Genomic DNA, 21,713 nt, shown 5'->3' with positions numbered 1-21,713 from the left:
TGATTTTAAAAAACATTTCACTACATGTTTTTGTTTTTTTTTTTTCCTTTTGGGAGTAATTTTTGTTCTGGTGGTTATCCATATGACTCTTTGTTTTCCATCTCTAATAATTCAAATGAGCAATATTTAAAGTAGCCTTATTTCCTTCACCTTATTAAAGTAGCCTTATTTCCTTCTCCTCCACCACCCAATACTACAATAGTCAATAATATTATCTTTCTTAGCATTTACTCTGGTACTATTAAATATGCGTATACTTGTAATGATTTGCCAGCTTTCACTGATATGCTTTGACTCCCAACTCTTAGAGATCATGCAATCAGTGAACTGATTCTGCCTCCCACCTTCTTCCCCTTCTACTCAGTTATTGCTGTATCATTTCTACACTGTGAGAACCTAGAACATTAACATTCTGTCTGTCACCATCCTTAGATTTCTTTCTTAGTACTACAGTTTAAATATATTCAAAACTTACAAACATTCCAAGTGATCTCTTGGTCAGCTAAAATTAATGATTTAATAGAGTCTCCTCAAGAAAGACTCATGGAATAATATCCCTAAATTTTTTCATGTTCAAAGATGTCTAACATGATGTCTATAACCTTTACAGAGTAAAAACAATTTGGCTAGATATAAAATTCTTAGTTCACATTTTCCTTGGGAATATTGAAAATGTTACTATAGAAAGGCCTATAATCACATAACATTTTCCCTAAAAAAAGAGATCTGATTTTTTGCCCAGCTGCTCAGTGAAATATTTCTTTACTTATCAAGTCCAGCAACTTTAACAATGTAAGTTTTAGTGTTGAACTTTCTGGGCCCATTTTCACTATATTTTTATTAACATATTAAAATAAACCTCCATTTATCTTAGGAAAAAATCTTGAATTATATCTCAGAAGTTGTTTTAATTCATTGTTTTATTTTGCTTTTCCTTAAGGGATTCCTATTACAGAGATGCTGGATCTGCTTGGCCTATATATCCATTTTGTAGCTCTTTTTGGTTTCTTTCATTTAATTCGGTTTTATTCTTTCTATCTTCCATATTCTTTGCTGAGTTTTCTGCAGTGACTAGTGTTTCCTGCCTTCTTCCCAATTTTGTCTTTTTTTCTGTGATGGATTTGGTACTTTTCTCTGAACTCTACCAGCTCACATTCCACCTCCTCTTGTTGACCAACCATTTCTTTCTTTAGTTCTTATATTTCCTCTGTGATCTTCCTTCACAGAGTTACTGCTTCATTTTTTTAAATTTATGGTAAAATATTTAATCACAGTTTTCATTTGCCTCTTTAGCCTCATTATTCTAGTGAAAATTTTGTTAACAGGAGTTGCTATACTTTCTTTTTATTGTCTTTAATATTGTGTGAGTTGCTTCTTTATTAATCATCTTTGAATTAGTTGAATTTTCTTGACCTGCTACTTCCAGTATGGGGAGCAGGAAGGATGCTCTTCCAGTCTGGCTGCCATGAAGGGAGATGGACTCCTGAAAACATACCCTCCACGTGGCTTTATGTGTCTCTCCTCCACTCTTGCCAGCCTGGCTCACCTGTTCCTGCACCTATTGTTGCAAACGGTGGGTGGTTCTTTTGTCTCCTCAACTCTTGAGAAGTGCTTTTGTGCTGGCTTTCCTGACACCCACCCCCACACGGCCCTCCAGACACACTTCATGCTTTTCACTTCCTCATACTTGGTTTCTGCCCAATCTAGGTAGCCTTTATATCTTTATATGTTTTGAAATCTAGAGATATGCATCTCCTAATTTGCCAAATAAGACATTTGTGAGATTTTCTTTCATTTTTTCTTTCTCTGTGTTTGTGTGTGTAGTGTGTGTGTGTGTGTGTGTGTGTACTCTGTATGTAGGGTGGGGGTTTCTTATTGTTCTTTCCTTATTATTCTCCGTAAGTTTTTTTGAAAGATTTCCAGGCAAAGAAATGAATAATGGAGACTCACATAAACATTTATATATTACAAACACCTAGGTCAATATTAATAACATTAATCTTAACCAGTACTGGGAGGCGAAGAAGGAAAGTTTAAAATAAAAATGAAAGGAAATAGATTATTGAGGAGAATTAGGAAAAACAAATTGTAGGAAATCTGCCTATCACTTTAAAATTTACTCTAACATACCAAAAGTTAATTTTATTATTTCCCTGGATCATAAAACCTGGCTTTATACCTGACATATATTCTCACCCCCATGGCTTAAGCACTGATTTGATTAGAAAAGTGAGGTAGTTAGTATCATAGGTATGTACAAATAATATGGTAGGAGAATCCCCAAAAGTTAAAAGCATATTTACCCAGATAATTCTGAATATAACCAGTTAAGAAACAACATAACCAGTTAAGAAACACGAGCTCAAAAATATTCACTAAAGAGAAATAATCATTCTGTTCATTTGAATGGGTCTGACAATCCATAATTGTAGAAGTTTTGGTCCCATTCCAATACAGTTGAGGAGAATCTATAGAAACATGACGTAACACTCTACATTTTAACTCTCAGGTAATCTTAAATGCAAATCAAAATATGGGAACCAATGAGACAAAAGATGCTATATCATTTAGTGAATGATTTACATGATTATTTAACCCTCATGAATGCCTGTGAGATGGTTATTCAAAGATTTTTACAAATGAGCTTCATGATTATTTAACCCTCATGAACGCCTGTGAGACGGTTATTCAAAGATTTTTACATATGAGCTATCTGCAGCCTAGGGACGTTAAGAAACTCACCCAAGGCCACAATGACGGGACGCAGCAGAGCTGAGGTTCCAACACAAATATCCAGGTGTAACTGGCTCAAACACCAAGACTTCTAATTGACATTTACAATAGGAGTAGTTTCTATAAGTGTTTATAAAATTTTAGACAGGGGATGGGGGAGGAGAGAGAGACAGGCAACAGGAAGACAGGTGTTACTTCAAAAGGAAAGACTGCTACAGAATATATAAGGGTTCAAATTTTTCAGCTATTAATAATTTCACAAAGGAGAACCAGATAGGGCATGTGACCTGTGCTGTCACACAGGGACCCCCATTCAGAAGGGTCCACATTTGGGGTTGGAAACTCTGCAGTCACCATCTTGAAATTCTTAACAGTTTTATCATGGAATTTGTGCTTATTATAATGAAGTCCAATGGGGCAAAGGAGCATGTGCCAGGAGCTTGGATTCTTGGCTCATACACAGTCCCACCACTTCTGCCAGATGTGTGTGTGGTTGCCCAGTTCCTCATCCCCTGGCTTGTAGCACCCACCAGCCTCCCTGTCTCCCCACTTCCTAGTGACTGCTGCTGCCTTCAGCCCCCAGTGGAGGGCCGAGTGCAAACACAGAGAGTGGGGGGTCGAGTTTCAGAGAGGATGGAGGCAGCTATCCCAGTGCATGCGGTGGGCGACTCGGTAGGGCTGAGCCTTTTGTGTAGCCCTGGATCTGGGCATAGAGGTTGCAATGCACTTGAAGGTCACTCATCACCCATGGGTTGGGGCAGTGGGCCTGGAGAGAGGCCTGACTGTATTTCTCTGCTCCCCTGACCAAGGTACAGTGTGTCAGCCAGTGGCTGGAGAAAAGGGAAACCTGGCAGCTGGTGGGTCATGTGCACACTAAGTCACAGGGTGGGGCCCCCAGCTACCTGTGAGGGTCTGCACTTTCTCCAAGAGTCTCCCCATGCCATTAGGGAACATGACATTACACGACAAATAAAAAACACCTTGACCAGGCATGGTGGCTCACAGCTATAATCCCAACACTTTGGGAGGCTGAGGCAGGAGGATTGCTTGAAGCCCGGAGTTCAAGACCAGCCTGGGCAACATAGTGAGGCCCTATCTCTACAAAAAAATGTTTTACATTAGCCAGGTGTGGTGGCCCACACCTGTAGTTCCAGCTACTTGAGAGGCTGAAGCAAGAGGATCATTTGAGCCCAGGAGTTTGAGGCTGCAGTGTGCTACAGTTATGCCACTAGACTCCAGCCTTGGCAACAGAGTGAGACCTTGTCTCAAAACCAAAAACAACAAACAAAAAAACACCTTGACAAGTAGAGAGAGACTGAGGGAGGAAGGAAAAAGCTTTATGTTTTTGTACGCTTAATGGCACTTTTTTGGTGCTTTTTGAACAAGGGGTCCCACATTTTCATTCTGTACTGGGCCCCACAAACTATGTAGCCAGTCATATACAGAGATTTTAAGGGTACGTCTCTCACACTTGAAGGATTATAATCATGCCCTTCTACAAAAAGGCAGCTCAAACCGTGGTAAGGCCAGGATACTGGATGATCACTCACACACACACACAAACGCACACTTTGTTCAAGCTCTCCGAAGTCCTGCCCCTCCTATTCCAGTCAACTGATTGGTTACATTTCATATCACAATTAAGACCGGAGAACTACAAAGAATACAAGGGAAAACACTTCCAACTTTTGCTGCATTTATATTTTACATGACGCTTCTGTTTTAATCATGTAAAAACCTCCAAAGGAATCACCTTGGAAACTAAAAGAATATGATCATTCAAATTAGCTAGAAGCAAGTATTTGTTTTTGTTTGTTTGTTTGTTTTGAGACAGAGTCTTGCTCCATTGCCAGGCTGGAGTGCAGTGGCGTGATCTCTGCTCACTGCAACCTCCGCCTCCTGGGTTCAAGCCATTCTCCTGCCTCAGCCTCCCAAGTAGCTGGGACTACAGGCACCCGCCACCACGCCCAGCTAATTTTTGTATTTTTAGTAGAGATGGGGTCTCACCATGTTGGCCAAGGTGGTCTCGATCTCTTGACCTCATGATCTGCCCGCCTCAGCCTGCCAAAGTGCTGGCATTACAGGCGTGAGCCACCATGCCCAGCCAAAGCAAGTATTCTTTAGAAAAGTCAACCTGGCTGCAAAATCTTTTTATTACCTTTATGGAGGAAATTTCTCCAGTAACTGTAAAAAACATAAGGCAAGGGAAGTGAAACATCCACTGCAGGATTTTTAAGGAGAGGCATCAAATGTGGAGAAAACAAAAAACAAAATTAAAAAAAAAAACACCTCATTTTATTATTCATTTAGAATACTGTATGTTTAATGTACTTAGAGTAGTTCACAAAGAGACTCCAAATATGTTATAATCACACTTACAAATGAACCTGAGAAGTCCCTACACACCTGCTTTTTTAAGAGGGAAAAAGTTGTTTCACTTAAGTAATTTGATACACTAAATGAAAATGCAAGCTTTTTCTTTATATTTTTTTCTTTTAAATACCGTAAGATATGTGTCCCTTCAGACAGGAACCTGGCAATCTGAAATTACCCCATAAAAACCATCAAAAGAGCTTTTCCTAAAATTCCATTCATTCTTCTCTTCTTCCTAGCAGAGATATGAAAAACACCTGGTACTTTCTTAATTTTTTGAGGGAAAAACATTTTTAAAAGGACAGAGGGAAAAACTCTAGAGAATTTTGGAAGAAATGAAGACCATAAAATAGACAAAAGTGTTTGGATATCTGAATTAATAGTTGTAAGACGAGATAGCTAGTACAAATGGCTAGAAACACAAATACCAAGAAAAGAAATAGAATTTGCTTAATCCTGTCAAATCACATCTTGGAAGCCTGGGTAATTCTCCCAGAAAAATGAAAGGGAGAAAATGAGCCATTTAATATATGAACACACAATACTTCTCATAGAATGTTGTATTTCTCCTGATCTTTTCTTCTTTCTTGTCCAAACAAGAATAAGGTAAGATATATAAAAACTCGGTAATTTGCTCTATTTTCCTATGGCCTTCAACTGAGGGTTTCTGACTTCCAGCTTTCTCCTCCCTCTTTGTTCTGAAGGAGATCTGAACTTGGGATGAGGGCAGAGGCAGGAGACGTGGTCTCTTCTCCCCGCTTCTCTCCCGCTCCCTTCCTCCCACTCCTAGTTTGGGCTTCAGCTCCCACCAGATTGAGTATCTCCTCCCTTTTATTCTCCACAGTGAACCTATCTCTTCACTTAAGACTCTCCTGACCCTCCTTCTTCATAACTTCATGGTACAATCTTTTATCCTGCAGTTATTCCTTCTTGTTGTTTTTGTTTACATTTGTCTACTTATCACAGCTCCTAGAATCTATGGACAATGCTGCAAGCCAAGAGGTCCCTTTTTTCGCACACACATAAATCACATTCTTCAGCTCTACCCAGTCACCTCCACAAAGTCCCTCCCAGCCCTCATCTTGCTTCTAGTCACATCTTGCTTCACATGTGATTAAAAGAGGCACAGAATTAGACTAATCATTATTTAGTCAAGACTATTCTCAGGTGAGCTACTAAAAATCAACTTGAGCGTAAACTACCAGGTCTAAGACAAGCCCATCTTCATTCCGCTTCTACTACGCTTGCATTCCTTCTGACAACATGTTCTCCAGCATAAGGCTAGGCAAAAGTTGATTCTCCAAACCCAGAAGGGGACAAATTGAATGACAGCAGGCTGAGAATGGTGACCGGGGACAATCTATACCCCAGGAAAGGACAATCATACCTTTGTAATTGCAGTGAAGACCTTTTCCAGAATGGCATTGGGCGGAGCAATTTGTGGTCCATTGGCCTGAATGTTGAGGGCTATGGCGCACGGTTTGGCTACAAATCTAAAAATTACAAAAAGAAAAAAGTAGAAGGTCAGAATTTATTCTTTCTATGTGATTCTTAATGCCACCAGTTACACATTACTCAATTATCCCAATAAAGTGTTGGTAGGATTTCATGGGTGTACATTGTCAACACTCCTGTCAGTAACTGTAAGGCAGACTTAACCGTTTTTCTCTCTGTTAGCCCCCAGCAGTAACATTAAAAAAGAAATCCTTTTAAAACATTTAAACCCTCCAATCCTCAAGTTCTAATGAGACAAAGCTAGAAAGACTATGAGATGAAAATATAAGTGTATAAGATAGAAATAAAACAATGATTTCAAAATGATATAACTTATACTCTTCTTACACAGAGCAATAGTCATATTTTTACTGTGAGAAAACATTTACTAAGCATCTAATTATGCATGCAGAGAGAGCGCTTTGACCACCCGTAGTCATAAACTTGGCAATTTTTGTCTCTATAATCAAAGTGTGCTAAATTCAGCCCCAATCCCTTATGGCTTCTTAAAATTCTCTGCTTTGTGGTTATTTGCTTGTTTCTCATAAAGAGTAATGAAGGATGTCAAAGGGCATGATGTCCCAGACAAGATGAAAAGTCGCAAGTATTTATGAACATCCACAAAACTGTTTTTATCCTAAGCCAATGCCTACGTCAAGAGGAATGGGAGGACTGAGCCTTCTTTCTGGTCGCATTTGCTGTGTGAATGAGGTGCTGAAGGGGAGCAGGTGAAGTGCATGGGGCCCCAAAGGTGTGGGGACATTGCTAATAAAACTGTGTAAAAAAAAAAAATTAAAAGTTGTTTTAGACTAAATGCTCAAGAAATAAAACTCTGTAAATATTCATTTTCAGTAGTAACATTTAATATTTTCTACTAATACAGAATAATTTCATATCATGTGAAAGTATTACCCAAATTAATTCACTGTTGGTCAAAGGCAACAATTGATAAATATGCAAAACAGACCATAATTAAATCTTAGATGAAGCTTCCTTAATAACAGTTGATGAGATTAAAGAACAGTAGACAAAGGTTTTTGTTTTTAAAGTAGGACCAATGAAACTTACATGTAAAGTACCACATAATATCCTACTGGGTCCTATTTCAAGTAAAAGTGAAGAAATTTATTTAAACAGGAAAATGGAACATTGTACACGTGCAAGCCTAAACCAGGAAAGATAAGACAGAGAAAATGCACCGTAATACCTGGTACACTGGGCTCTCTGGGACTAAGTTGGGAAGAAAGAAGAATCACCCCTTCCCGATATATAAATCCTCTAGAAACTGGAGTTTTCCCCAAATTTCTACATTCTCAATTCTGTTTAATGTAAAATTTTCTGAGCTGCATTACCTACATCCCTACCTTCTTGGCAGTAAGTATAACCTTTTCCTAACGACTCTGGCCCTTCTCTATAAATGATAATCATGGGGCTATGGCTATAGTGATGAAAGAAGGAATTTAGTGGGCAATGACCACAAGACAGAGTCTAGAACTTGTTTCCTTGACAAGGTTTCCTGCTTTGTGGTTATTTGCCCCTCATCATAAGGTACAACAAAGCGGGGTGAAAAGACATACGGTCCAGCAAAAGCAAACAGTAAGACCACAAAATGCATTTGGTGTGAAGGACACAACTGTTCCAATGGTTTCCTTCTAGTCTTTCCAGTTGGACTCCTCCCCGCCCTCCCTCATCCTCCCCTTCCCACACCTCTGACACATTGTGTTCACATTCCCTTCCGACTTTGTCATCATCATCCTTGTAACAGCCTGCTGTTCCAGTACAGTCTTCTTTCTTCATCTAAATAGCACTGAGTCTCAATGCAGAAGCTGATCATTTCCTCTTTGTATGCCCTGTGACAATGCCTGTGCATACACAGGAGGGGGTCAAGACATTTAATCAACTGGTTGTCTTCAGTAAATATGTTTTGTTGTTGCTATCACAGTGTTGAGTGCTGCAGACAAGTTAGCAGACATTCTCTGTGTGCCCTGTCACAATGCATGGGCAGGCAGTAGGGGAGTCAAGAAATTTACTCAACACTGTCTCTTCAACTTCCTCACCTCTGTTATCAGCCAAAAAAAAAAAAAAATCAAAAAAAATTTTTAGTATTTGTTATACAACATAATGTATACATCTCTCCTTCTCTTTTTAAGCTTCAAACCACTTTTAAAACTCTATTTTCTTTAAATTCCAAGAATGAATGCAACAGCATACCACTCTTGACAACTTAACAAATTTCAATAATCAAAATTATCAAATAAATATGATGCTTTGTTAACATATTTTTACAGCAATGTCCAAAGGATAGGGTGGGAATTATTTCTGCTGCTATCTGGCTATGGAGACTTAGCTACAGGAATTAATCTCTCTCTGCCTTAATCTCCTTATATGTGAAAAAATTATTATAATTATATATGTACATGTATGTGTTGCTACAAATACATGTATGTGTTGCTACAAATACATGTATGTGTTTCTACAAATACATGTATGTGTTTCTACAAATACATGTATGTATTTCTACAAATACATGTATGTATTTCTACAAATACATGTATGTATTTCTACAAATACATGTATGTATTTCTACAAATACATGTATGTATTTAAAAATCATATCATAGAGTCTCTTGGCCTAAAATGTTTGACAGGAGCCATGGGTAAGGTTTCATATCATAGCATTTACAAACCATGACTTTCCTGGGCCCAGTGGTTCACCAGCCTCAGCTACACTGAAACAAGCCATGTGTATTCAAGTTGTGAAAGTATTATACCAAGCAGAAGCAGAAAAAAGAGACCAGATGTCAGGATAGGCACTGAAAAAAACCAGGGACATCTGGTCGAGTAACCACTTGCCCCAGTTTACCCTCCATCCAACTGTTCCCAGCACCACGTGCACTGACAAAAGTGTCCCCCGTCTGGTATTTTGCCACAGTTAAAAGGAAAAGCAGAGGGTCCCATGTGGACATAAAATTGTGGTGACTCTCATCCTCAAACCCCAGGCCTGGTGCCGGTCCACAGTGAGTCCACACCAGCAGTGTGATCGGGGTCTAAGCTCATCCACACCTGGCCTTCTCTAAGGGCCCAAACCTTTCCAGCTCCCCTATCCAACCCAATGGCCCCCCAGAATGCTGTGGCCACACTTCCCACAGAAGAGTTGGTGTAACAGGTGCATCCCTCTCCTGTGTGTGGGGCCCCCAAGAGAGCAGGACCAGGCCTTAATGAAGTCCACATCTCCAGAGCCCTGTGCACAATCTCATTTAATCCTCCCTCAACCAGATGAAGAGGGATTACCATTATCCCCACTTTGCAGAGAGGACCAGAGATGTCAGTGGCCTCTACTTCCAGGGAAATGGAAGCAGAAGACAGTATATTTCTTTCCCAGAAGGGTCATTGTTATAATCAGCTCCCCACTCTGATTCATTGGACAGGCTAAGCCCCAAAATCTGAGGATGCAGAGACAGACAGTGAGAGAGAGAGAGAGAGAGAAGAATAACAGACAAACTTAATAGAATTTAACTCAATTTAAATGTTGAAGTCCGTTAAAGTTTAAATGACCCATGGTAGGTATGTGCATAAATCATCTTTCTTTGAACGATGTCATAGCATCTTTTCATTTATATGTCTGGCACACTGTGGGTACTCAGTGAGTATTTGATGGTTGAATGAATGAATAAAACAATCAAGTAAAATACAATGGTAGGTACCCTTACTATCTTTTCCAAAGGGGCTTTGCATTTTAATTTCCTTGAATATCCACATCTACTCAGGGTCATTTGGGACCCAGAAGGTAGGAGATTGACCACTCCAACTCAATAAGCCACTTCTTTAATACTTATTGTCCCTAGAATGTCAAAGTTGCCTGAAAGAGCACTTGCGTAGGCTCTACCAACCCCTCACTAGGTATGCTCTTTTTCAACATAACCCATACTGGGAGCCAAACACTTAATTTTCAAGATTTTTTTAAAATTGCATAAGATAGGCAGAAAAAGTGAACCCCAAATGAAAGAAGAAAAAACAAGAGCATGTAATTCTTATCAAATAGGTATTACTGATTATATGAAAATTCTTATCAAATAGGTATTACTGATTATATGAAAATATAAATTTTGTGTTTATTCTCCAAAAAAAGGTGTGAATCACATTTTTTTCAGAGAGCATACTTAGATACAAAATAAGATCCATGACACAACTACTATAATTTTATCACTGACTATCATGGTCCATTAGACCATGTAAAAAACTGGATTTTTTTTTAATGCCAGTTCTAACATAAATAAGTTCACAAAGGCTGTCTTTCATAACATTTTGAGAGAAAGAGATAGAGTCAGAGATAGAAGCAGATTGATGGGGGATGGGGGTAACACATCGACAAATGTAATAGTTGAAAGGAAATATGTGCTTTCAAGCTTTGATGGTTACCTCTATAAGGAAATGCTCACCTAATTACTTTTTTAATCAAAGGCGGCAACACCACCTTCAAAAGATCAAACATCTATAAAGTACTTTCATGTACTATATTTGAAAGTAAACATAATAAGGATGTAAACTTTGAAAAATACTAGTCTCAGTTAAAAAGCAGAGAAAAAACCTAAGACACTGCCACTTTTCAATTCTATTTGGCAACACGTATTTGTATTTTAAACATGAGGTAAACATCTCTGCACAAAGTACTGAAGAAAGCACTGGGCAGTAGTGTGGTGAGAGATATAGTCAAAACGTAAAATGGGCCAGATACAGTGGCTCACGCCTGTAATCCCAACGTGTTGGGAGGCTAAGGCAGGCAGATCACATGAGGCCAGGAGTTCAAGACCAGCCTGGCCAACATGGTGAAACCCCATCTCTACTAAAAATACCAAAATTAGCCAGGTGTGGTGGTGCACGCCTGTAATCCCAGCTACTCTGGAAGCTGAGGCAGGAGAATCGCTTGAACCCGGGAGGCAGAGGCTGCAGTGGGCCAATATTGTGCCACTGCACTCCAGCCTTGGCAACAGCACAACTCCATCTCCAAAAAAAATAACACCCCCCAAAAAAAAGAAAACCATGAAATGAACCTTGTACTCAATGAAGTTTACAATCTGGAAAGGTGGTTATTTAAAAAAATAAACATATGTCATTGTTCTAACTACTTTAAAATATTTAATCATCTCAAGTGGGTAGCATGGCCAGAGACTTTTAGTCCTTTCAAACTGTAGCACTTCCTATGCTTTCCAAAAATAGTTGGGATGCTGTGATGGTGGCTACACAAACCTACACATGTGATAAAATTGTATAGAATTAAATCTCACACATATATAAATGAGTACAAGTATTAACAAAACTGGGGAAATCTGATTAAGATCAGAAGATTGTATCAATGTCAAAAGCCTGGTTCTGATACCATACTAGAAATTTATAAAATGTTACCATTATAGGTAACTGGGTAAAGAGTACATGAGATCTCATTGTATTATTTCTTAGAACTGTATTTGAATCCACAACTGTCTCAATAAGGATTTCAATTAAAAATAATTGAAGGGGACATTCTCTTTTTGTCGTGTAGGAATGAGTTAATGGATTTCACAACATATGAACACCACACTCTCTCCACCCAAACAAAAACAAACAAACACTACCTGAGGGCTCTGGAGACTGAAAAAAAGGAAACTGACTTTGGGGAAGTGTCCAAGTTGGAGCAAGCAACCAGTAAAGAGTGACCTCTCTGTTCATTTATATATTTATTCTGCAGCTCTACCCTGAGATCAGACATAGACACAGCAGCAAGCAAAATTTTGATAGAAAAACACATCCTCTTTCTAGCTGCAGGAACCAGGGAAAAAAGCCTGGGGAAATCAGAGAATGACTAGAGAACTATAGAAGAGACAATGCCAAAGAAGCAAACCCTAATTCTGTATATAAACTAAGCATGATTCTAGCTGACTTCTGAACCATGAATGTACAAGGTAAACTGAATGCAGATAGGAGCTAAGGTTTAAAGAATTTATCTGAGACTAAAGCCACTGTCCACTGCAAGCATGACAGGCTACAATTTGAGTCTAAGTAAACTGCCTATTAACAAAACATCAACATTTTTGAAAGCAATGTAAAAAAATCCACCATCTCCACAAAATAACTCTCACCATGCCCAGGATACATAATCTAATAGGTTGATGAAGAACAAGTAAAATATGATCCACTCTAAGGAGAAAAGACATGCAAAGGAAAAATTCAGTGAACCTGAACCATGCAATCTGAAAAAAAAAAAAAAGAAAGAAAAAATGGAGAAATAAACAGACTTTGAAGACTTGTAGAACAATTGTTCAAAATCTAACATGTGGGTAATTAGAGTCACAGGGAAAAAGGAGACAAACTAGGGGGAACAATATTAGAAGAAATAATAGTCTGTAACTTCCAAAATCTGGTAAAAGACATAAACATACTGTTATAGTTTGGGCGTTCTGTGCCCACCAAACCTCATGTTGAAATTTGATCCCCAATGTGAAAGGTGGGGCCTTCTGGAAGGTGTTCGGGTCATGGGGGCAGATCCCTCATAAATGGATTGACGCTGTCCCTCAGGGGTGGGTGAGCTCTAGCTCTATGAGTTTCCACAAGAGCTGGTTTATTAAAAGAACCTGGCACCTCTCCCTGCCTCTCTTGCCATGTGATCTCTGCACATGCCGGCTCCCCTTCACCTTCCATCATGAGTGGAAGCAGCCTGAGGCCCTCACCAGATACAGATGCCTAATCTTGAACTTTTCAGTCATCAGAATCATGCGCTAAATAAACATGTTCTTTATAAACTGCCCAGCCCCATCAGATATTCCTTTGGAGCAACACAAAACAGGCTAAGACATACAGATTCAAGGAGCTCAAGAACCCTACAGAGAAGTAAACTGTAAAAGAAGAAAACCTACACAAAATACAGTCAAACAGATGAAAACCAAAGATAAAAAGAAAATATTGTAATTCACCAGACAAAATGGCTCACTATATACAGGGAAAAATAATTTGAAATACAATGCTCTTCTCATCAGAAATTATGAAGGCTCAACGACAGTGCAATAACATCTTTAAAGTACAGTTATGCATCACTTAACAATAGGGATACATTCTGAGAATCACAGGATTAGGTGGTTTTGTCTTTGTATGAGTATCACAGTGTCCTTACAGAAACCTAGATGGTATGGCCTACTACACGCCTAAGATATATGGTATTGCCTATTGCTCCAAGGCTACAAACCTGTACAGGACATTACCATTATTGTAGTGAATAGGCAATTAAAACAGAATGGTACTTGTGTATCTAAACATAGAAAAGGACTCCATCTGTCCTGCTGTCCTGTGAAGAAGGTGCCTGCTTCTTCTTTGCCTTCAGTCATGATTGTAAGTTTCCTGAGGCCTCCCCAGCAATGCAGAACTGTGAGTCAATTAAACCTATTTCCTTCACAAATAAATAAACATAGAAAAGGTACAGTAATCATAATCTTATAGGACCACTATTGTATATGTGGAGTCCCCTCCAACCCTCCACCCCCCATAATTAACTGAAATGTTATGCAGCTCATGACTATACTGGAAGCGGAAAAAAAAAACTGTCAGCCAAAAATTCTATGTTCAGCAAAATATCCTTCAAAGAATGAAAGTGAAAAGGAAACTAAGGGTATTTGTGGCCTCCAGATTCCCATTTCAAATATGCTAAAGGAAGTTCTTCTTTAGGTTGAAAGGCAACACAACCAGATGGAAACTTAGATCTTTACAAATGAATAGAGCATCAGAAATGACAAATATATTGGTAAATACAAAAGTGCTTGCAAGGTCTTTGAAATTAATCACAATCAATTAATAACAGATGAAACAGTTAAATCCAATTATGAGAAATAACATATTCCCACACCAAACTGTGCCAGAAAAAAAACCTATGCATAAGTAAAAATTCAATAAAGGAGAAGTGGGGAGAGGTAACTGAGTCAACGCATTGCTGAACTACTAACACGTCCTTGGTTACCAATATTCGTCAGGAATGGTGTGCCGTGGCTAGCATCAGAGTAAGTATTATCAATTTAAAACTGACCAGAACAATATAGACTGCTTTTGAAAGCTAATATGCAGGTGCATGTTTAGACATACACATGTACATGTGCCTGAGTGAGCAGGCATATGTGCATGACTGTATATTGTTAAATCCTACCTAAGACAAAACTGTTTCAAGAAAACAAATATTTAGTGGAATGAAGTCCAGGATGGAGAAAGGGGACTGCTATTTATTGACAGATACTATATGCCAAAAGCTTTGCAATGTTTAATTCTTTTTTAGATCAACAATAACCCTTTCAATTAAATATTTATTTCATTTAACAGAAATATAAACTAAAGCTCAAAGAAGTTAATGAGGGTGCCCAAGGTCTTAAAGGTAGTTAAATAGCTTAGACAAAATTTAGATCCGATCAATCGTAACATAATCTATTAATAAAAACAATATTTTCCACACTCCCTAAAATAAGAAAAGTAAATTAAAGAAGTATTGTTAAAATACTTGTGATACGGTCATACACTCTGCTCAGTAATCCCACTTTTAGGTATTTATCTAAGACAATCTGTCAGACAAAGAAGAAAGGCCACAGATGTAAAGATTTTCACGCACAATTATCTGCAGAGGGAAAATGGCAAATAGCTTAATGAGTCACTACAAAATGACTCAGTGAGCATCTATTATGTATCAGCCCTGCTCTAGGTGTTGGGGATGCTGCAGTGAACAAAATCCCATTTTTATGGAGCTTACATTCTAGCAGAGGGAGATTAAAAATAAACCAAGCAGTGTATGCTATGCCAGATGGTGAGAAGTGCTAGAGAGAAAAATAAAGCCTGCTAAGAAGGACAGGGCTACCTAGGTAGGGCTGTCATTTAAAACAGATTGGCCAGGGAAGACCCCAATGAGAAAGTACACAGAATCCTGAAAGAAGTAAGGAAAGAAACTAGAAAGATAAGTGGGGGAAGGACATTCTGGAAGGAACAGCGGCCAAGAATGAAGGCTCTGAGAAGGAGTCTGATTGAGATGCTGAAGGCATATCCAGAAGGCTAGAGAGGCTAGTATAGAGTTAGCCAGTACAGGAGGAATGAAGTGGGGTCAGAGAGCAGCAGGCAGCCACACACAGTGCCTTCTAGGCCATTTTAGGGACTTTTTTTTTTTTTTGGTTTTTACACTGAGTGAGGTAGGAAGCTTCTTCAGGACCATGTGAAGAAAACCTAAATGATTTATTCTGTCCTAAGAGAATCACTAGCTCCTCTGTTGAGAGCAGACAGAAGGGGAAAACAAGGATGGACACAGCAAGGCTAACTGGGAGGCTGCTGCAATTATCCAGGCCAGAGGTGGTGGCAGCAAAAGAGGCAGTGAGAAGTGATCAGATCCTGGAACTATCCTCAAGACTGGACTCACAGGATCCACTGACAGATTGAACATGGATGGGATGAGGCAAAAGAGGAATAAGAGGTAACAACAAGGTTTTACCCTGGCATGGGGGTTGGGCTGAAGTTCATGACTTCAGTGTGAGGCCTGAAGGTTATGCTTATTAGGCTACTAGGCTTATAAATGGAGATGTCCAGTAGGCAGTTGGATATGCTAGTATGAAGTTTAGGCTTGGGCAAGGGATAGAAATTTATTTTCATCAACATATAGATGACATATAAAGCCATAAGAACAAGGAAATCACCTGGGAAGTGAGTATAAATAAATACGGGAGGAGATTCAAGAAATAAACCCTAAGGTGACTCCAATGTTTAATGTCTGAGTACAAAGAAACCCCTGAAATATTATATAGCTACTGAAAAGGATATTTACATAAAATATGCAAAACATGAAAATCTATAATACATTGATTTTTTTAAAGCAGGCTATTTTATAAAAACTATAAAATAAAGTATGTGGTAGAATAAAATCTGAAAAACAACACTTGCTGTACTGGAGGAAATTAGCCACTCTCCCTAAAATAAGAAAAGTAAATTAAAGAGGCATTGTTAAAATATTTGTGATATGGTCATACACTCTGCTCAGAAATCCCACTTTCAGGTATTTATCTAACACAATCAGTCAGACAAAGAAGAAAGGCCACAGATGTAAAGATTTTCACGCACAATTATCTGCAGAGGGAAAATGGTAAATAGCTTAATGAGTCACTACAAAATGACTCAGTGAGCATCTATTATGTATCAGCCCTACTCTTTATACTTTGCTTTACACTTTGTTCTTTCTTTATACTTTGCTTACCATGTTTTTATTAAACAAAATTGCATCATACTACATGTATTTATATTTATTTTGTGTTTCCTTTGTTGTTGAGTAATAATAAAGCCCATGTGGAAAAAAGGTGGCACAGCTTATAAAGGTATAATTAATCTTGTGGTGAAAGAGAACTATGGACAAAGCAAAGGCATTTACAAATAACACAATAGTCCATGTTCTCCAAGAACTCAAGAAATGTTTATTGCCCATCAAAATTCTACTATCTTCATTTTTGTAATTTTTGTGAATTTTAAAAGCAGTGTATATTACATCAAGTGTAGAAGTAACAAAAAGCACTTGTAATAATATTAAAAATCGCAAGGAATGCTATCAAAGATAACCATTATTAACATTTGAACATTTTTCTGCTATCCCTCCCCCACATGCTACCAGATCTTTCTTTATACTTTGCTTATCATGTTTTTATTAAACAAAATTACATCATACTACATGTATTTATAATTTGCTTTACTTTCCTACTGTGAATATTTCCCTCAGAAAATTACATATCCTGGTAGGGCATGGTATTTAATGGTTACAAAGACTTACACTGTTGTTCTTTTTTTGTTTTATAAATTTTGTTGTGTATATTTGAGGTGTGCAACATGTTATAGAATACATATATAGTAAAATGGCTACTATAGTGAAGCAGATTAATATATCATCTCACTGTGTGTGTGACAAAAGCAGCTAGAATCTACTTATTTAAAATAGATTTATTTTATTAAAAAATATCCAAAACAATACAATGTTGTTAACTCAGGCCTCATGTACATTAGATCTCTACGTGTGTTCATATTATATTGTTGTTCTTATTTCTTGCTACTGGGACTATTCTCTAAGAAAATAGCCACTGGGCCCTTTCTGACAGTACAGAACTCTGATCAAAGTCCCACCATGTTGTTATGATATCAATGATACAAGCAAAAGTGAATCTGAAGAATTGAATTATTTAGGTTGACCACTAAAATACTCTGTCATCACAGGATAACTATCCATTCTTCCATCTGCATTATCTCTGCCACTTGAATTTAGGATCACTTTTGCTAGCTAAAGCTTCAAGAAATTAACCATAAAGTTTTGAAGATGAAAATTTCCAGACTCTTCTACATCCTAGATTTTCACATTTTTAAAGATTTTTGATGATCAACAGAAAAATGGACAAAAGACGTTAAGTAGGCAATTTTCAAAAGAACAAATAGAAACATCAATAAACATACAACAAGATATTCAGCCACATCAGGAAAATGTACCAAGACCATTTCATGCCCATCAGGCTGAGTTTTATAATGTGAAATATAGCCAATGATTTGGAAAAATAAGAATGCCAATAAATTTCTCATGTCGAAGTTTAATTAAAAATGCACACGAGATATAAAAAGGTAGTATACAGAAATAAGTAACAAATGACCAATAGACATATGAAAAGATGGTCATCCTTATTCAAAAAAAAAAAAAAAAAAACTGGTATCAAAACATTGTTGGGCAGGGCCAAGATGGCCGACTATAAACAGTGGCGATCTGAGGCTCCAATCAAAAAGAACCATAATAAGCGTGTGAATCCTTCACCGGCAACCAAGGTGTCCACGTTCTCTCATCAGAACTGACTAGGAGGCTGGCATGATCCACGGAGAGGAAGGAAGAGCAGTGTGGTATGGCGGCCCACCTGAGAGCCAGGAGAACCCTCTCCCCCCAGCCAAGGGAAGCAGTAAGTGAATATGCTACCCAGCCAGGGAATCCGTGCCTTTTCCACGGAATGGTGCAACCCATGGATCAGAAGATTCCACTCGTGAACGCATTCCACCGGGGCCTAGCGTCCCAACTCCAGAGCCACACGGATTCTCAACAGCCCTTCAGCTGGAATCTGCTTAACACTACTGAGCTCTCAGGGGGAAGGGTGACCAGCACCACAGCTGCGGCTGCCTGCTGTCTAAGCCATATGAGCTCCTTAGGGGAGGAGCAGCAGCCAGCACTGGGACTCACTCTGCTTAACATGCTAAGCTCCCTGGGCGGGAGAAAGGCAGCATCTATCACTATAGCTCCAGGCCATGCTTTTCCCCTGCTGGAGCCAGGGAGGCTGGACGGCTTGGTCCCAAGACGTGTCCCCGACAGCCCAACACACTGGCTGTGGCAGACTGAAGCCAGAGTGCCTCCTCAGGCCTGATCCTCACTGGGTGGGGCTTCCCTGCAGGAACTCCAATAACTCCAGCCAGAGGCTCAGGGACAGAACACGGATCTCCTTGGACCTAAACTCCTAGTGGAAGGGGTGGCCGCAGTCTCTGCGGACCAGCAGACTTAGCCTTTCCTCCTGGTAGTTCTGAGGAATCTGGGCAGCCCAGATGACTGTGTTTCCCCACAGTGAGGCACACCCCTTCCACCAAGGGACAAAGTGCTTTGTTAAACGGGTCCTGTTGTTCCCCATGCCACCCAACAGGGTGAGACCGTCCAACAGGGGTTGTCAGGAACCCTATACAGGAGTGATCCTACTGGCTTGAGGTTGGTGCCCCTCGAAGTCAGAGATACCAGAAGAAGGAGCAGGCACCCATCCTTGCTGTTCTCCAGCCTCCTTGAGTGACATCTCTCGATGCGGGAGCGAGCCAGATGAATAGGTCCTGAAATGAACCCCCAGGCAACTGCAGCAGCCCTGCAGAAAATGGACCTGACCATTGAAAGAAAAACAAACAGAAAGCAACGACAACAGCATCAACAATTAAAAAAAAAAAAAAAAAAAAGCCCCACAAAAACCCCATCCAAGGGTTAGCAGGTTCAAAGATCGAAACTAGACAAACTCACGAAGATGAAAAAGAATCAAGGAAAAAACACTGAAAACCCAAAAAGCCTGAATGACTCTTCTCCAAATGATCGCAACGTCGCCCCAGCAAGGGTGCAGAACTAGACGGAGGATGAGATGGACAAATTGACAGAAGTAGGCTTCAGAAGACGGGTAATAAAAAACTACACTGAGCTGAAGGAGCATGTTCTAACCCAATGCAAAGAAACTAAGAACCTTGATAAAAGGTGACAGGAGCTGCTAACTAGAATAACCAGTTTAGAGAGGAACATAAATGACCTGATGGAGCTGAAAAACACAGCACGAGAACTTCGTGAAGCATACACAACTATCAATAGCCAAATCAACCAAGCGGAAGAAAGCATATCAGAGTTTGAAGACCGCCCTACTGAAATAAGGCATGCAGACAAGACTAGAGAAAAAAGAATGAAAAGGAATAACAAAGCCTCCAAGAAATGTGGGATTTCGTAAAAAGACCGAACCAATGATTGACTGGAGTACCTGAAGGACATGGGGAGAATGGAAACAAGCTGGAAAACACATTTCTGGATATTATCCAGGATAACTTCCCCAACCTAGCAAGACAGACCAACATGCAAATTCATGAAATACAGAGAACACCACTAAGATACTCCACGAGAAGATCAACCCTGAGACACATAATTGTCAGATTCTCCAAGGTCAAAATGAAGGAAAAAATGTTAAGGGCAGCCAGGGAGAAAGGCCAGGTCACATATAAAGGGAAGCTCACCAGACTAACAGCAGACCTTTCAGCAGAAACTCATCATACCGAATGGGCAAAAGCTGGAAGCATTCCCTTTGGGCACAAGACAAGGATGCCCTCTCTCACCACTCCTATTCAACATACTATTAGAAGTTCTGGCCATGGCAATTAGGCAAGAGAAAGAAATAAAAGGTATTCAAATAGGAAAAGAAGAAGTCAAACAATTCCAATCTATTCCAAACTATTCCAGTCTAATCCAAACTATTCCAAACTATTCCAATCTATTCCAAACTATTCCAATCTGTTTCAAACAATAGAAAAAGAGGGACTCCTCCCTAACTCATTTTATGAGGCCAGCATCATCCTGATACCAAAACCTGGCAGAGACACAACAAAAAAAGAAAATTTCAGGCCAATATCCCTGATGAACATTGATGTGAAAATCAATGCAAGATATACAACAAGTATAAAATGCAAGATACACAACAAGTATAATATTCCACTTGTGTAGGTACTTTTAAAATTTGTTATCAGGAAGAGTAGTGAGAAACCGTTAAAGGCAATAACCTTTTAGGGTTAAGACAATGTGTATTTCATACTTTTCTGTACTACTTTAAATTTGTGCTTATATACACTTTATATTTATTTTAAAGGTAAATAACTTAAATGCTTTCAATGAATATTTAGTAACATAAAAAATGCTCAGAAATGAGAGAAAACAATGTCTATCTGGTCACTGTTTATTTACATATAAATTTCTGCCATATAAAAGAAACTGAAAATATATTAAAAGGTTACCTATATTTGTTGCCAAACAATGGGATTATGGCTTACTTTATATTCTTTAAAAAATGTTTTTCTGTATTTTTCAACGTCTTAAAATGAGAGTTCAAATTTTTAATGCCAAAAATTAAAAGTAAGTATTGTTAAAAATAGAGATGAACAAGATGGTCTCTATCCCAGGTAAGACTCAAAACCTCCATGATACAAAAATCTAACATGGAAAGCCCTGAGACAGCTACAATTTAGCTAACTCCATGGGGCTCTTCTAGCAAAGGGCTCCACTGTGACTGAGACAAAGGAGAAACAAATGGAATAAAAATAAAAGGCCATTTTTAGTACCTGTTCAGATAGAAAAAAAAGGATGGCATTCAAGGCAATGAGAACACCAAAAGACATGAAACTATGCAACTAGATGAAATTACTCCAAAAAAAGTGTTATCAACACTAAATAAATATAGTTAAGAGAATCTCTGATGCCACCAGAAAAGAAATCGCTTCTTCCTGGGCCTGGAGACACCACAGAACTTCTCTATTTTCTCATCTACATAATGAAAATCATAATT

General features: G+C 38.8%; 1 protein-coding gene across 2 annotated transcripts in view; it reads right to left on the bottom strand.

The window, feature by feature from the left end:
- The window catches only part of CERS6 (ceramide synthase 6), a 324,715-nt gene that overhangs the window by 222,167 nt on the left and 80,835 nt on the right, over positions 1–21,713 (bottom strand). For both annotated transcript variants that reach the window (XM_001154789.7, XM_016949972.4), the window contains exon 2: positions 6,494–6,599. In XM_001154789.7, coding sequence (XP_001154789.1) covers positions 6,494–6,599 — 106 coding nt within the window. The remainder of the gene's footprint in view (positions 1–6,493; positions 6,600–21,713) is intronic.

Source organism: Pan troglodytes, chromosome 13, assembly GCF_028858775.2.
Source record: "Pan troglodytes isolate AG18354 chromosome 13, NHGRI_mPanTro3-v2.0_pri, whole genome shotgun sequence".
NCBI lineage: Eukaryota > Metazoa > Chordata > Mammalia > Primates > Hominidae > Pan > Pan troglodytes.
This window is presented reverse-complemented; position numbering and strand designations above follow the sequence as displayed.